General features: G+C 41.1%; 1 protein-coding gene across 2 annotated transcripts in view; it reads right to left on the reverse strand.

The window, feature by feature from the left end:
* Nucleotides 1–1,661: 1,661 nt before the first annotated feature.
* Nucleotides 1,662–18,015, reverse strand: part of MYBPC3 (myosin binding protein C3) — a 137,075-nt gene continuing 120,721 nt past the window's right edge. Inside the window, exons 28-33 of one of the 2 annotated variants that reach the window (XM_074955460.1) lie at nucleotides 12,447–12,586; nucleotides 11,709–11,868; nucleotides 11,001–11,137; nucleotides 6,807–6,993; nucleotides 5,175–5,217; nucleotides 1,662–4,620 (exon numbers count right to left, since the gene is read on the reverse strand). In XM_074955460.1, coding sequence (XP_074811561.1) covers nucleotides 5,207–5,217; nucleotides 6,807–6,993; nucleotides 11,001–11,137; nucleotides 11,709–11,868; nucleotides 12,447–12,586 — 635 coding nt within the window. In that variant the 3' untranslated portion in view covers nucleotides 1,662–4,620; nucleotides 5,175–5,206. The remainder of the gene's footprint in view (nucleotides 4,621–5,174; nucleotides 5,218–6,806; nucleotides 6,994–11,000; nucleotides 11,138–11,708; nucleotides 11,869–12,446; nucleotides 12,587–18,015) is intronic. The other variant, XM_074955459.1, reaches the window with a different exon arrangement.

The raw sequence follows: 18,015 nt of genomic DNA on the forward strand, positions 1-18,015 counted from the left end.
TCCCTTGGCCCCTGGGGCTGAAACAAAAATAGCCTTATTCATAATACAAGCTGTTGCTTTAAATTATAAGGGATTTCCTGATCCTGTTTGCGGTCTAGGGGGCTCTACAGGGAAGTGTGCAATCTGGGTCTTCTGCAGTCTGCAAAGAGCCGTTGTACAGCACGGTGGGGTGAACTGTGCCAGTCTGCCTTACTGAGCAGTCTGCTTTCTGTGTTTTTGGTTCTTGAGTGTTTAACGTTCTGGATTTTAACAAATAAAGTAGTGTTATGTTGCAATCTTCCCGAACAAGTATCTTGTGTTTTTACCTAACATATCTGGTTGCATGCTGACTCTAACATCCCTCTCCATCCCCACAAAGCGGATGGGAAAAGAGACAAATGGTTAGGTTGAAGTTATGCTTCAGAATGTGAAATATACAGGAAATTAAGTATCAGAGGGGTAGCCGTGTTAGTCTGTATCCACAAAAACAAGGAGGAGTCTGGTGGCATCTTAAAGACTAACAGATTTATTTGGGCATAAGCTTTTGCGGGTAAAGCTTATGCCCAAATAAATCTATTAGTCTTTAAGATGCCACCGGACTCCTCACAGGAAATTAAGCAGATTTGGATCCCAGCAGGTCTGTTACTAGCACATGAGTGATAATCAACTTCAAACTGTTACTAAGATGAACCTTCCCTGTATCTCAGTTTCCATCTCCTTCGTTGTCTAGCACCAGCCCTGGGCACCTCGAAACCTTGACTACAGGAACAATCTGTGCAAGAAGGGTTTAAAGTGGAGGCTGTTTTCTGCATCTCCTGCTGGGTGGAAAAGTCCCGACCTGTTTTCAAGCGTTAAGGGCCACGTTACGTATCTCCCCAAGGGAGAGCATTTAGGTATTGGAGGGTTTAGGGGCCAAGCTTGGTGGGGCATTGCGGGGGGGGACCCCAGCTTTCCCTGCAGCATTAGCAGGGGCCTTGACTATTTTTGATCTGAAAGGTGGGGGGGGGCGAGGAAGCCCTGGGTGACCGGGGAGGGGCTGGAGTGTCCGACGCGGCTGCTCGAACGGCCTCTCCCGTGGAGGTCGCGCCCCGCTCTCCTCGTTCACTTTGCGCAGCCCCTCTAGTTCTCACGAGTCAGCCCCGCCCCGCTGCACGCACAGACCCGCGCTCCGGCGTGAGCCGCGGCCGCCCGCTTGCCGCGCTGTCGTCTAGGCGCATGCGCAGCCCCCGTTTCTGCCGTCCTCGGGATCACGGCTTGGAGTACTGCTTGGCTGCGGTCTTTCGCCCCGGGGGGCGCGCGCTATCTCCACGCGCCGCCAGGCTCCTCACCGCGGGCGGGAGGGGGAACCCCAGGGCCAGCCCCTTAGTCAGGCGGCCCGTTTCCTTCCCCCGGCAACACGCAAGGGCCGCCGGGCTCGCCCGTCCCGAGGAGGCTGAGCGCGGTGACGACGCAACCGTCTTGATTCCCGCTCCCTGGCCAGCTTCCCGCCCTTCCTGGGGCACTCACGCGGGGCCCCGCCCTGCCCCTCCCGCTGGGGGACGTGCCTGGCCCGCCCGGCTTTAATGGTGCCATTGACGACAGTGGACGTTGCACTCAGCCACCTAAATAGCATGGTGATAAGTGCTTTAGAAATACAAATAGACTATAGGATATATAAATAGACACGTTCCTTAATTTCTGGATGAATTTTAAATGGACTATGTATTGTGTTTCATGAATAGTGTCCAAAGTAAAAGGCCACCAATAAGAACAAAGAAATGCTTCACTCTCTACTTGACAATATTTAATAGAAAGTAGACTGCACAGGAACTTTACCTCTGTATTGTAAAAATCATTGCTTTATCTAAGAGTTTTAAATAGAAGAAGGGAGTGAATGAAAGGGGAATTGTTGTCGGGGGGACACAACTCCCCAGACATTGAGAGTGACCACAGGATGTCAGTCTTGCTTTGCAGTTTGACTGGGAAGCATAGAGATGATTGCACACAGGAGGCCGTTTGTCAGAAAATTTGTCACAGATTTTTCTGTGTCGTTCCAGTGCTGGAAGTAGTCTGTGGTGAATGGTGGTAGTGGAATGTGGGTTTGATATTTTCCTAGCTAGCTAGGTTTGTGACGTGTGGGTAGACATGCCACATGGCATGTCAGTCAGTGCTTAAACTAGCATCAAGCTGCCAGCATTTTTCAGTGTCTGAGGAGCTGCCAGCATTTGGGTGTTAAAATCAATATTTTGCTTTTTGAAACTCAACTATATTATGATGGCTATTTATTTTAACCCATTTGGATCACTATTAAATTTGCCCCCTATTATTGTTTGATTGAGAATTTGACAAGCAAATGCTATATCATGTCTGCCCTGTCATAGAACTGCATTATCTTAAGAAGATCCACTAAAAATTATGTAAGTAACCCATCCCAATTTGGTTTTGTACTCCAGAAACTGAAAATCTAAAAGCAGCAGCTCAACCAACTTAGTTAAAGGAGACTATGCACTAGCTATCATTAGTTTCTGGACTTCACATGTACTAGACGGTGAGGCCCTGCAGGCACAGAGCAGGCTTGTCTGTCTTTTTGTCTTACGCCATTTGAAAGTGCTATCACTGGTACCTAAGTTATCTGAGTTTTGTATTCTGACATTTATATAGTGGAATTTCATGAAGATGTTGTGTAGATACAAACACACATCTCTGATGAAAGTGTCAAGGGAAATGCATTTCTTGCCACTGCTGATGGAGCTGTCATAGTGAGTGAACATCCCCTTGTCTTTCATAAAATCAGTATGAGTATAGTCAGCAGACAAGAATTCAGTGGGAAAGTGCCATCTTCTTCAGGACTGTGAGTTAGTTTTGTGAGTTCTTTTTAATCTTGAGCTAAAATGTAGCATGAGTTTACTACTTCTCCAAAACAATAATTCAGAGCACTTTTCAAATATTAATTAAGACAGTTTGTAAAGCACTTTGACCTCTTTCAGGCTAAAAGGTTAAGCTGCTGTTTATAATTTAGTCCTTTATTTTCTACACATGCTGTCAACATGGTTGCCAGAGGTGATGGTTTGAGTCCACTTTACATTCAGTTTGTAAGTTCTTTATGACATGGAGTGTCTCAATTTGTATGTGTGGTATCTAGTAAGTTCAGGTAAATAAGAGAGCTGGTCAGAAAATGGGAAAATGTAAATATTTTTGCACAATATTTTTAATTGAAGTTTTCTAACCAACAAATAGTAATAAAGTTCATAGGAGATATCACAAAAGCACCTCTTGTTTTAGAGGAATTGTGGTTGCTTATATATCCCTCCATGTTCTGATATGTGAATAAAATACCACTTAATCCAGCTGTCACTGCACAGGTATCTTTATTATGAAGATGTACTTCACAGTGTGGTACAATCTGCTGAGTCAGAAATACTCATCCATCAACACTGGTACATCTTGGAGGGGAGAACAGGAGCACTGAGTATTAATATGAAGAAACTGATGTAATTCTTTGATAAAGCCTCACTTCCTGGATGGGTTTCCTCTCCCTGCCTTCTCTTGTTACGCCAGTGTAAAAGGAGAGTAATATCAAGTCAGGGACTTCTAACTACCACTATAAGCTGAAAAAGATTACACAGTGCAAACTAGCAAGTTAGAAGCAGGAGACTCTGTTGGGGCAAAAGGGTTTGTTTGTTTTTTTAAAACTCATTCAAAAACCTAACTAAAGAACATAACTGTCTGGAAAAACATGTAAAAATAGTTTGTAAACTTTGAAAAACCACAAATGATACAAATGATACAAAATTAAAATCAGCTTTTGCTGAATTCATCATAAGCTTTGTGGTTTGAAATAGTCTTGTATGCTTTACTTCCTGACTGCATTTTTCAACGTCTCTCCTGAGACAGAAAGCTAGTTCTGAATTTAAGCTCTTTCATGATGTTTGTAATTCAGTTGTAGTAATATCTGAAAAACAGGAGTTCATGCTAGTGTAATTTACCAAACCAGAAGATGATTAGTAAATAGTTGGCAGGGACTATCTTATATACAGCAAGCAGTGCGATAGCCTAGACTAGATATTCTCAAATAGTGTTCCATGGACAAGCTGGGATCTGTAGAGGCCTTCCTGAGTCCACAGGCGTAAACATTTTGAGAATCAGCTGTTGGAGGTTGGAAGAGGAAAGAGATCCCTGTGAGGTCTCTCTTTTATCTAGGGTCCTGTGGGGTAATAAAGTTGAAGCACTAGAACAAATGACCTGCTAGGTATTTCTGAGCAATACAAGTATTCCATCAGGAATTTTAGAATTCTGAAAGTGACAAAAGAGGAAAAGGAGAGGATTTATTTTAGCATTGGAGAGTTGATGTTAGTGTTTGTGCTCACTTGAGGGGTGGTGGATCAGTTTTGCATTTAGCTTTAATGTTTCTGTCCTAAAGGAGAACCTCTAGTGTTAATGGAGAAAATATTTCTATTTCTCCTGCATGGTTATTAGGGACAATAACACTTCAACAATTCTGAGAAGGGAAGCATGTGAAACTGTGTAGCTAAACAGAACATCTTTCTCCCCCATTAAATGACACTTAAAGATGCTCAGAGCTTTAGGTGTACATGGGTCTACCCATTATTCATTTTCTTCTTTTGTCCTTTCCTTCTCTTCAAATTCCAAGCCCAACACCACCTGAGACAGAAAGAGAAGAGAGAGAGAGAGAGAGGTTGGTCACAAACAAGTGTGATGTTTATGATAACCATTTTATTTTTAAAAGTTTAAAGAGCATTGTACACTTTCAGATATATGTGTGAACAACCATTTTTAAACTTAACATGATTTTTAAACTACTACATCCAGATACTATGTTACAAATTAGCCTTGTACTAATTCGTGGTGCACATGGAACCACTGCTGTGGTTCTCCTACACAAACAACTTTCAGTAAATTAAAAAAGGAAATGTTCCAGTAGGATTATTCCATTAGCCTTACAAATTGTTTAAGCCTGTGAGGGGCAGGAGAGTCTTTAATACCCTCTAACTTGAATGGGAGTCCAAAAAAGGCACTTTGCAGCAATATGACTTAAATGCAGTGATTTAAAAAAAATCATCTTATTGATTGACCCATAAACTGTGGATTTCCATAAATGGCTCTGAATGGACCTGTTTTCTACCTACCCAGCTTTATTTATCATTATTTTACCCAATGCTAACTAATTATTTTCCTTAAGTTATTTTGTTTCATACCTTGAATTGGTGATGAACTAAGGTTTAGAGTTTTACTGAGGTGCTGGAGGAGGTAAAAGAATTAAGAGACAGTGAGACACACCATAGAAGCTGAACTGCAAAATTAAGACATAGCACTAATTAAAGCTTAAAAAAGAGGATGGGGGCAGAGAGAGAGAATTTTATAGTGGTCATTTTCTCCCTCACAATCATGGGGAGACTTAACATGCCCAAGTCAGACTCCAAGAAAAAGAGGACTTAAAATTTCAATTACTATGTTTTAAATATTTTTCCATGTTTAACAGGGAGTACTCCTCGTATACGCCTCCAAACATTTAACTTTGTCATTTGTATTCACTTTCAAATGTTCTGTCACTAAAATGCTTTCTACTGCAACTACCTGTGAAGAGAGTGACCGTCTCTCTAGTGGCCATATACCACCTTTTTCTTCTTGGGCCATATTATTATTAGTTTTAAAAAGAACACTGTACTTGCTTTTCTCCATTGAGGTGAACTACAGTTCCTCTTGTTGCTTTTGTATTCAAATTACCACGTTTTTGTCCTTATATTGGAATATAGTTGCACCATATTTTTTCTAGCATTTTTGATTGTACGCATAACAATTTTTAATGATGTAATACCATTTGGATTGGAAGAAGTCAATCTCCCTGTATAGAAGGCACATCTCCACCAATCGCTATTCTGTACGCATCTTTGTTGGCAGTTTGTTCTGTTTCTGAAATTTATTTGTATGCAAAGCACCATGCATGCTCATGGTACTTTATAACTCTTATTATGTTTTTTTTAACAATATTTAGCCTAAAATGTTCCCTTTTGCAGTGTAAGCATTTGTCTGACTTCAGCTAGTAGTGAAAATAAGTTATCAGTATCCTCTTTTATAATTGCTTGTAATGTAACAGAGCTTATATTTACATATTTTTGACAGCTATCGTATCTCATCACTTTTGAGGCTCTTAGGAATATCAGTTTTGAAATGTAGAGTATTGTCTATAGCAGCAGTTCTCAAACTGTGGATCAGGACCCCAAAGTGGGTCGCAACTCCATGTTAATGGGGTCACTAGGGCTGGCATTAGACTTGCTGGGGCCCGGGGCCCAAGCCCCAGCCCCACCGCCTGAGACCAAAGCCCAAGGGCGTCAGCCCTGGGCGTCAGATCTCAGGCTTCAGCTTTGGCCCCCCCTGCCCTGGGGCAGCAGGGCTCAGGCGGACTCAGGCTTTGGTCCCCCTTCCTGGGGTCATCTAGTAATTTTTGTTGTCAGAAGCGGGTCGTGGTGCAATGAAGTTTGAGAACCTCTGGTCTATAGGACAGTGCTGTTGTCCACAGCATACTGTTTATTAATTCAGCTTGTCACATTCATTCCAATGTCTCATGCCTTCTTCTGGAATATTAACAACAATGGGAGCTTAATAGCTCCCCATCTTCTTGTCCTATAGTACCTAACATATAACAAAGTTCTACCACAGAATTCTACCATATTTTCACCTGTTCCTATGGAGACATTCACTTATTCAATGGACTTTAGCTTCTGCCCCCCAGATATCAACAATTTTTGCTTAAAGGGAAGCTGTGGTTTTTGGAGAAATTAATTATCCATTCATTTAAAGGAGAATATTGTCTACAGAAATCTGGTTACCTCTGACATCCAATCTGCACTCTATTTCAGCTTCACCACATTCATTCACAGCTTTACAAGTGTAAAAGCCTCCATCAAAGGGACTAGGCTTTCGGATCTCCAGGGTCAATACCCCTTGCTTGCTGAACATACGATACTTGGCATCTCCAGAGAGATCCACTTTGTTCTTGTACCAGAATATCTTTGGCTGAAGAACATAAAAACAAAAGTTAGGAAGTTGAAGATTTATGGCTGCCTGTGCAACCTTAATACAGCCCCCTTAGGTGCACCATGATACTATTTTTAATTACATGATTCCATACTGTTGTTTTCATGAGACCCTGACTCATTCACTACATCAGATGGACAATGCTCAGAAAATAGATAACTTAGCTTTTCAATATTTCTTTTTATCTTCATTTAGTGTGTAGCTCTGTATCTTGTTTACTGCACACTATACAAACCCTGCACTGTCTACAGAATTATTAATTCCCTCTTGGGCTTTTTTTTGGGTGCTCCTCACCATAACATATGAGTGCTTTACAAACATGAATGGATTTATCCGCACAACATGCCTGTGAGATGATATGGTATTATTAGTTCCATTTACAGATGAGGAACTGAGAGACAGAGATATTTTAGACCAAAATTTTGAGGCCTGCTAATTTTGCCTAACTTGAGGTATCTGGGGCCTGATTTTTTTCAGCATAATTAGCATTTTATATCATGTTCAAAGCATAGCTCCAGTTGATTTCAGTTGTAAGTGATCAGGACTTGTGCAAATCTTGCCCCTGGTGTCTCAAGTTGGGCATCCAGAAAAGGAGGAACACAGAAACTATGAAACTAGTGGGTAACTATGGCAGATGAAAGCATAGAATTCAGTTCTCCATCATGGTATTCAGGTGTCTTAACTACCAGACCATCCTCCTGCAGTTGCTGTCTCATTCACTATACACCTTCCAATTTCCTGCAGAAAACAGAGTTGTTTAGTACAAAACCCTGAGCACCATCCATCTTGTGCACTGAATGAAGCAGAGGTCTTGTAGGAAAAAAGTATGTGATCATGTAATTAAAGGCTATAAAAATGTATACGCATAAGAGGGCTGAATTAAGGTTGCATGGTCAGTCTAAGTTCTGGCATTTCGTAGCTTTTGGGTTGAACCTTAACAGTTTTTAAACATCGTTATCTTGTATGTAATTTCCTAGGTTTTTAAAAAAGCAAATGGAAAAAAAAAAACTCCATGTGGAACCATATTAATCCATATGTGGTTTACCACTAGGATTCCACTTTTAAATCCTCACCACAGATCTCTACCATTTGAGGTATCTCAGTTCCTGGTAGACTGTGGGCCAGTCACTAAAAGGGGATGAGATACAGATTTTTATCAGTGAGTTTGCCACCTGTTTGCTGAGAACAAAGGAATGTTGGGACTTAGGAATCCTGAGTTCAGTTTTGGGTTCTGTAGGGGAGTGTTCTCTGGCTGTTACAGATTCTTTTGTCCCTGTTTCCTTCTACTTGTGTCCCCTACCATCTCCCCTGCTTCTGTGCCCCTCTGCTCAAATCCCCCAAGTCTGTCCCTGTCCACTTCTGCTCCTATCCCCTAGTCTGTTCCTCCTCCTTCCACCCTGCTTATCATCCTTCTGCTTCCTCCTTCTCTTTCATGCTGCCTGGGTGCCAGGAGGGGAAGCATTGTGAGTACAGGAGGGAAAGTCTCCCGAATCATAGAATCATAGAATATCAGGGTTGGAAGGGACCTCAGGAGGTCATCTAGTCCAACCCCCTGCTCAAAGCAGGACCAATCCCCAACTAAATCATCCAGCCAGGGCTTTGTCAAGCCTGACCTTAAAAATATCTAAGGAAGGAGATTCCACCACCTCCCTAGGTAATGCATTCCAGTGCTTCAGCACCCTCCTAGTGAAAAAGTTTTTCCTAATATCCAATCTAAACCTCCCCCACTGCAACTTGAGACCATTACTCCTTGTTCTGTCATCAGCTACCACTGAGAACAGTCTAGATCCATCGTCTTTGGAACCCCCTTTCAGGTGGTTGAAAGCAGCTATCAAATCCCCCCTCATTCTTCTCTTCCGCAGACTAAACAATCCCAGTTCCCTCAGCCTCTCCTCATAAGTCATGTGTTCCAGTCCACTAATCATTTTTGTTGCCCTCCGCTGGACGTTTTCCAATTTTTCCACATCCTTCTTGTAGTGTGGGGCCCAAAACTGGACACAGTACTCCAGATGAGGCCTCACCAATGTCAAATAGAGGGGAACGATCACGTCCCTCAATCTGCTGGCAGTGCCCCTTCGTATACATCCCAAAATGCCATTGGCCTTCTTGGCAACAAGGGCACACAATGACTCATATCCAGCTTCTCGTCCACTGTAACCCATAGGTCCTTTTCTGCAGAACTGTTGCCGAGCCATTCGGTCCCTAGTCTGTAGCAGTGCATGGGATTCTTCTGTCCTTAGTAATGAGTAATCTCAGTTGTAGTGCATAGTATTGATAGCTGCATGTATGCAGGCTATCAAGTATGTTTGTTTCTGATACGTTTTTCCCTTCTGATTGCAATGTGGAACTAAAGAAGGTCTTATATTTTTGCAACCAAGATGGTGGAGTAAAAATTTAAATGAAAATAATGTTTCTTGCACTGTGACTCATGTTTATCCTCTGTCTCTAAACCTAGTGGAATCTTTAATGCAGCACTAGGATTTAAACAGTAAGAACCAAACCTTTGTGGCATCTGATTTGTTTTTAGAATTAGCAGCCGTGGGCCTCAGTGTCCTCATCTATAAAATTGGAATAATGATACTGATCTACTTTGTAAAGTTCTTTGAGATCTACTAATGAAAGGTATTATTATTACTATTTTGTTATTGTATGTCTTTGGCCTCGTCTGCTTCATGAGTCTTGTGCATCCATACTAGTCATGCTGAATCATATTAACGACACCTGCAGTTTTACTGTTCTTAAACAACTTTGTCCACCCTAGTATTTTTGTCAAGAGCCCTCTTGCTCCTTCTGGATGTCCATCTCATGTCACAGTGCTATCTGGGCATGAATATTGGCATCTGCCTAGTGGCAGCATGTTCATGGAATATACTTTATACCCGAGACATCTTTGATAGTATAGAGTTATCCAAAATGTCAAAGCTCTATCACCAGGAAGTGTTGCCTCTGAAAAAGATGCACAACAGCTGTCCAGTGTGTACAGAGCCATTTGTATGTGTCTTCTGGCAAGCATACAATTGGCATTGCAGGTGCAGAAAGGTGTCTTAGAGAGGCCACTTTGGAGTGATTGTTTGCACTGTGGGATGGCAGGATGAGCAGGGGTTTGCATCAATTGTGCTAACATGGGAGGAAGAATCATCCAAACGACTGACTCATTTAATGACCACTAAAAGCATAATCTGGGGTGTTTGTGAAAATCAGTGGTAACTGGAACAGTTGTGTATTGGATAGAAGATGAGTTTCAGTTGATTGAGGAGGAACAATTATTATTTAGCATGGTAAATTTCTTAAGTGTGTATAAGGCCCTTTCTCCCCCGGTTCAGTCTGCTTTCAGAGATTGACTCTAATCTTAGCCTGTGCTTGATATTCTTTCTGATGCTTTTTCCTAATATATATCAATAAGGTACAAAGTACAGTTCACCCTGAATAGAGCTCAGCAAATAATTGAGAGTGAAGAAAGTGTTCCCTGCCTGAGATTTTTTTTTTTTTTTAATGCTGTCCCCTTGCGCATACATGTTACAGCAGGGTATTTTACTACTTGATCACACAATACACATTTAGAAACACAAAAAGTTACATAGGTGCACTGAAGGTAATAGAAAAAGATGTATTTCCTTTGCATTCTGTTAAGTGAATAGTATGTTGCGTTGTTCTTTGCTGTGCTGAAAGACCCAATTATAATATATACATGGAAGGGGCCAGAGTTAACATTGCTATGCCAACTGTAATTTTCAACGTCCTGACTTGGGCATTTAAAAACATAGGTTTCATGCTGTATCACTGTATTGCTTTTGTTGGTGTTTAGGTTTTTCACACTATTTAATTCTAGGGTGTGGAGGGATAGTATGGACTGGGATTGGTGTCCTATAATGTAGATCAATAATTAGAACAGTGTAATTACATGAAGCTGGCATGGATTTTAGGGTAATTATAGTAGGCTTTTGACTTGTCACAATTATATAGATGAAAACTATTGTAATCTGTACCTTGGGGCTTCCTCTTACAGCACAGCTGAGCGTAGCATTGTATCCAGAGATCACAGAACGGTTTACTAAAGGGTGAGTGAATTTGGGGGCTTCAGAGAAGTCATGCTCTTTGTAACTGGGTGGTTTATACATGGTGCCTGCAAGTCAAACAGAGTAATCTGGTAAGAATTTTGTCTTAAATCTTGCCTAGTCAACACAGTCTACTTGTAATTTTATTTTATCTATGTTGTTTTAGGAAAGCAGTAGTGTTAAAACATCAGCGTTGTCAACTTTTGTGATGTAATGAGGTATTTTTTCCTAAAAGCCCTAGCTCCTGGAGTGCTAGGATTATGTGAGAATCTGTTTTCATTTAAAAAATAAGTTTCTAGCCCTCATGGTTTCATGGAAAAGCTTGAAAGCATGTACTCTAAAGACTCAAAACCCAGAAGATAATAAGAACCCCAAAATTTGTTTTTAATTTAATGACTTCTGGGGGCCTGTCTCATGATTCTTGTGGGTGAAAATAAAAAAATATGTCACAGTCTAATTGCATAAGGAGTCTAAAAGATTAGAAGCTGTAAGTGCCCAGTGTTAAGTAATGAAAAAGTCTCTGCTCCTATGCCCAATAATTCTGTACTCTGCTGTCTATAATGTATTACTCAACTTGCTAACTGTGGCTTATCCATGAGTCAGTCTTTTGTGACCTTTGTTTTGAAGAATGTGTGTTACCTGTCTTTTGTATGTAGGCAGGAGTTTTAGTTGTTGCAGCAGTTTCACTCAGGCCACACAAATTTTCACTGAAGACACGGAAATAATACTCATTCCCCATAATCAGGTCTGACACTACACAGTTGGTGCGTCGATAATGGTCAAAAACAGTGTACCATTCCTATAATGAGATTGTACATTGTTAGAAAAAGTAGACTGTCTTGAAAAAGGTTTAAAGGGTCAGAGATGGTGCTAGTTGTGGTGTAGAGACCTTCCTTGTCAGTGTTAATGAAGAAGACAGCCTACCAAGCAACAGTGATTTTGGGAATGGATAACAATTCCTGACAGAGTAAGTGATAGCACACAGATTCCTTTAAGGGAAATTAAAAACCTTATATATTTTCTTACTTTGATCTTCATTCTGGCACACAATTGTATATGTACATGCATAAAACACAAAAGTTTCTATCCCTTATGGTTATTGCATATAAAACTTTGTAAACTATTGTAGTCTGTCTTCCTAAGTCTTCAGAGACTGCTTTAGTGCCAATAATCACAGATGAAATCAACATGACTCTACTCAATTTCAACATGTCTGTTCATAACAAAATAAAAAATCATGTCAATTGATACAAGCCCTGAAAGTGAATATGTAGTTTCTGGTTCAGCATCCTACTTCCATGCTCTACCTGGCCCTACTCTATTCCCGCCCAATTTCAGTGACTTTAGGAATTATTGGCAAGCCTGAGTGTCTCTCACCATTGTCTTTTTGTCAGCCTTCTGGATTGTGTACCCTGAGATCTGTGCATTGCCATTATCTTGGGGTGGTTTCCACTCCAGAGCGACGTTGAATCCCCACACATCTACGATTTTCACATTCTGAGGTGGACCAGGTTTGTCTACAGAGGAAACAAGTCAGACAAATTCAGTTCTTGTTTCAGGATCTTTGATCTTCAGCATTTCCTTCCAAGCAGGAAAAAAATTGTTACTAAGTTGTGTAATTATCCCAAAGTAAAACACTTATTTTATGGAAAGTTGAAGTTGAAAATTAAAACATGAAAATAAAAAAAAAGTCAGTTAAGGTACCTGCACTATTCTTAATGCTATCCTTCTGCATGCTATTTAGAGTCAGGCAATCCATTTAACAAAAATAGGAATCACCCAAACCTTAACTTATCCTTTGACTCAAACAAGAAGTTTTTGTGATGTTGGATGGGAGTTAACTCTTTTTGCCAGTATTTCATTATACACAGTGTTCTCTGACTGAATTAATCAGTTTCTCAGTGAGAGGTCTTGTATGCACTGAGGGCAGTGTGTTGAACCACCTAGGCACTGGATCTATGTTTAGCTAGACTGATGAAGGCCAGACACTTAGGAATGCCTGAGCACTTTATTGGAGAGATTGTTAATGTCTCACCTATGGGAGGGTAAAAGCAACGTTTAAACAAGCTGTAGTCCTGCCCTTGTTGAAGAAACCGGTGTTCTACTTGAATATTGCCAAGTCTCTAACCTCCTGTCTCTGGGAACATCAATGAAAAGGTGGTGACAGGCCAACTCTAGCATCCAAAATCCTTAAACTCCTTGGATCGGTAGAATGGGTCCACACATTTCTTTCAGAGGGTGGGTGACTTCTTTTTTTTCTCCCAGTGACTCAGCTGAGTCCCACAAGACTGAGTTTTGTCGCTGCTCTTTTACACAGTCTATTTAAAGCTGGTGAAACATTGTGATATATAGTGGCTACACTGTTATCAGTTTGCAGACAGTACTTAGATCTATTTCTTGTCATGTCAAGTATTCAGTCATATCCATGCTGTCCCAATGTCAGCCAGAGAGTGTGATTTGGATGGCTTTAACTCACTCCAAATAAGATTGAGTTGATGTGGATTGGCAGAGAGAAAGATTTTGAAGACCTTTAACCTGTCTCTTGATTGAGGGTATCTGCCCACCTACTGTTAAACTGGTTCATTCTCTTGGGTCTTTTTAGATTCATCACTGCACCAGACTCCCAGCTTTTATCAGTGACAGCAAATATTTTTTCATCCATGGCTGATCAAGAGGATAAGTACTTTAATATGCTTTCTTCACCATGTTTATCTGTGCCTCTTTTATACCTCTAGGCTAGATGAGTGCAATGCACTCTTTAGAGCTAACCAAGAACTTTTGACTAATACAAAATGAGGTTCTCCACCTTCTGGCTATAGGTGGGCTGTCATGAGCATGTTACACCTGTGCGTTTCTCTTTTCCTTAGCGGACAGTCATTTCTGGGTGAAATTCAAGATGCTAATTTTCTACAAAGTCCTATATGGCCCAGGTTCTTGTTATCTTAGAGAGCCCCATTTCCTCTTTGCCATCTGTATCACTTCAGCTATCTTTCACAAGGATGAAGCTTGCAGGAGGTGGAAGCCAGTAGGGGAGGGCTTTGTCTCTGGAATTTGCTCCTGTTGGAAATACTTCCAAGCCTAAACCTGACCACTTTTAAAATGTGCAGAATGGCATCAGGCTTTTCCACTATCATGTCCACCCTCAGACCCCCATGATATAATCAGGTGACTCATGAAGGAGTAAAACACACAGTCACACCTTAGACTGGATCATCTGTCTAGATGTGGACAAAGGAAACTGAAGGATTGACCTTTATCTTGGGCAGTCCACTATAACCTTCAAATTGATATAAAAATGTAGGTATCATGCAGGAAGAAGGTTTTATCAGTAGTCTGCCCCTGTTCTATAAACTCATAGTCCCAGATAATTTCTGAAGCATCCTCAGTGAAATCCATACCCAACTGAAGAACCAAGAACTGGAAGATCTGGTGAAACTTTGACCTTGTACACTGGCTTCTGCTTTTGACCACGCCGGTACCTAAAAGCACCCTTGCATTCATCCCAGCACATCATTGTGGATTTCTGAGAAGATGGAGCAGTAGGAAAGGAAACTAATGACACTGATAGAAAACTGGCAGTTAAACTCCAGCACAAGATTTTTCTCTACTCTAGCTAATATATCGTCAACTTTACATGTAACACCCTGTAAAATTTTCCAGATTGTGAACCACCTTGTTAACGCAAACTGCTTCCTCATATCCCAGCAACAAATTCCTTTCAAAGACCTGTCAACATTATAAGATCAGGACACCAGCAGTTATTCATGAGACTTAAAACACCTTTCCCCTTCCAAGGAATTTAGCTCCTTCACATAGCAGCAAACTATAGGACTGCTGGAAGAAATCTGATTCACTACTGACTGTTGATCTGTGCCCATCATGGGCTAGTTAAAGACATCTGAGGACTCTTACAGAGATTGTCAACTCCACACCACCTTTGATGAGAGAAAGCTACCATCCACCTTAAAGCATACCACTATGTGGCCTATTTACATTTAACTTTGACTTAACAAACTACTGCTTGTTGATTGACCTCTCATTTTTGAGCAAATTAACTTAGAAACTAGCTACAGGCTGCCTCCAAACACACCTATTACCAATATTCTGCATCCCTGAAACCTGGTTTAAGGCCAAGCCAGAACCACGATAGTATTGGTAGCACTGAAAGATGATCACCTCCTGCCTGCAAACTGCAGACACTTCTTGCTCTTATTTCTGGATGTGTCTGTGGCATTTCTACATAGATCATACTGTTGTCCAGGGGTGCTAGAACAATTTTTATAGTGGGGTTGCTGAGAGCCATTGAATCAAACTGTAAATATTCCATTTGTTATAATAGAAACCACTTCAAGCCAGGGGATCTGAAAGCATCCCCAGGACCCCTAGTTCCAGCACCTATGCTACTGTCCTGCCTAAGAGACGGCAGGAACCCCTTGTAAAGTGCTGAAATGGCTCCATTTCTTCCTTTCAAGACAACAACAGAGTGTGGTGATGGAAAACTGCTCTTTTATCTCTGGAGCACTCAGGAAGTCCCATAAAGATTGATTCTCTCCTCCATCCTTCTTAACATATACCCAGAGTTGTTAAGGGAAATTATGAGACATTGTTTTAAATGCCAGCAATATGCAGACAGCCCCCAATGTTAAGTTTTCCTTTGCCTTTTGACACAAATAGAATGATTTTCTAGCCCCCCTCACTGCCTGGCTGAATAAGAGATGAGAATTCTGTACTACCATGAATAGAAAAGAATCACAAAGGACTGAGTCAAAGGTTATTTATATTTGGAGCTTTCAAATGATCCAACTGTTGTTTGCTGGTAACACTTCTGCACCCTCAAGAGCAGTGTGAAGTGATGATTTGGAATGCACATTCCAGACAGAGTAGAAAATACATCTAAATGCATTTAACTAAAAAGGCTCCTGGAATTTTGGGGAAATGATTGGTAAAAGTACAGAATTGTATTTCCATTTTAGTTTCCAGGCTCTGTAAAATATAGATACTTCTGCCATCTCACAGGGTATCGTGAAAGATTAATTCAGTGTTTGTGATGTGTTCAGCTACTACAGTGGTTCTGACTTTGATTTTTGTAGCCATTTCAAAAACCAGTTTGAGTGGAGAAGTCGCAACTAGTCATGTAATGGATAAAAATTACAACTCTGTGTAATGAATAAAAATACCTAGGGATGCAAAGATAGGGCAAAAAATTAACAGAGCCAGAATTGAGATGAATTGGCTAAGTGAAACAAGCCAATACTGTGGCGGACTGTTTTGTGTAATTGAAGTCTATAAGGGATGATATTCTACAGAACAGTGATAAATTCAACCCTTAAACCAACCTAAGTGGATTGCTAGGTATACTGTGGCTTTCTGTGCCAAAGCATAGTATACGAACTCACTTCGCAGGCATACATGAGCCACCAAGGCTATGCTGAAATAAGGCAAAAACAGTTAAAGCCAGCTATTTCCAGCTGCTAATCTTTGGAGCTGAGCTGCGGGTTGGATGAAGGCTTCGCTCTTTCTCTCTTGCTCGTTCTCCACCCTCTCTTTCACACCAGCAGTTCAGAGTAAAACCCTTCCACCTCCACATCTATCAACAACTGCCTTAATTCTTTTTCGTCTCGCTTTCTGAAGTACAGAACATAGAAACAGCGATACCAGCAGCACTGCCCATCAAAAGTGGAAATGTGTCATATTGGATTGGAAGTTTTAAAAACTGCAATCTGCTATACCAAGAAAAATGGCAACCTGTCATTTCTATATTGAATAACACCTCCATATTCATCTGAATATAACAATTCTACACCATATGCCTATGTATCTGCCTGTGTGTAAAACGTCTACAGCAACCCCACTACTTGTGAATCTACCAGTACCTAACAATATTGGACCAGATGACTGTTATATTTGTTTAGAAATTATTCATTTGTGTTCTCATCTGTATATACTCAAGTGAATACATTCTAAACAATTTCTCCTTTGTTTCTATCTTGACACCAAAGGCTGGTGTTAATAGCAGGAAGTGTGTGTGATGCTTGCAGACCAGGTGCCAGCTCATGCCAAGGACTTTAGGCCCCAACTGAACACTGATGAATGCCTAGCTGGAAACCTGTCTGGCTCACCTGTGTGTTAGTATTATTAAAATAGTATTTAGGCTTTATGAAATGGTTGTAGGATGCTGCATGTATTTATCTCACTTCAGGTTATATTAGGGTATGCATTGCAAACCTCTAATTATGACCTGGTCTACGCTACAGAACTAGGTCGATGCAAAGCAGCTTATGTTGACCTAAGTATGTAAATGTCTACAGTAAATTTCACTCCCGCCAATGTAACTGCCCCACTACGCTGACTTAAGTCCAATTCCGCAAGAGGCATAGAGTCAATGTCGATGTAGTTAGGTTGTCGCAGTGTCAGTGTAGACACTGCATTGCTTACATCAACTTTACTGGCTTTCAGAAACTGTCCCACAATGCCCCATACTGACAGCACAGTTGCTACAAGTGCTCCTGGTGAGGATGCTCACTGCCAACACAAGGAGCAAAGTGTAAACATGCACCAGCGATGTAATTACTGCGGCGGCTGTATGCTGATGTAAGTGAGGTCGACTTAATTTTGTAGCGTAGACATGTCCTGTAACTCACCAAATAGGAAAGAAGCATTAATTAATGTAAAGGCTGGATTCCTACCAAAGGTGCTGGGTCCTGCACACAAGAAGGTCCATTGAAACCAAATGAGCCATTGTGAAACATTAAAGGACAAAGACTGTGGATTGCTCCCCGACATCCACGAAGAGGAGATGTGCACGAGGATTCGTCCCATGAGCTTGGACTATGGGGGAAGTGAATAAAAATTCCTGACAAGAAGAAACTGGGTCTGTATGCTGCTTGGACTTTGAGAGGGCAAGATTTCTAAGCATAATCATAGAATCATAGAATATCAGGGTTGG

Source organism: Natator depressus, chromosome 6 (genome assembly GCF_965152275.1).
Source record: "Natator depressus isolate rNatDep1 chromosome 6, rNatDep2.hap1, whole genome shotgun sequence".
NCBI lineage: Eukaryota > Metazoa > Chordata > Testudines > Cheloniidae > Natator > Natator depressus.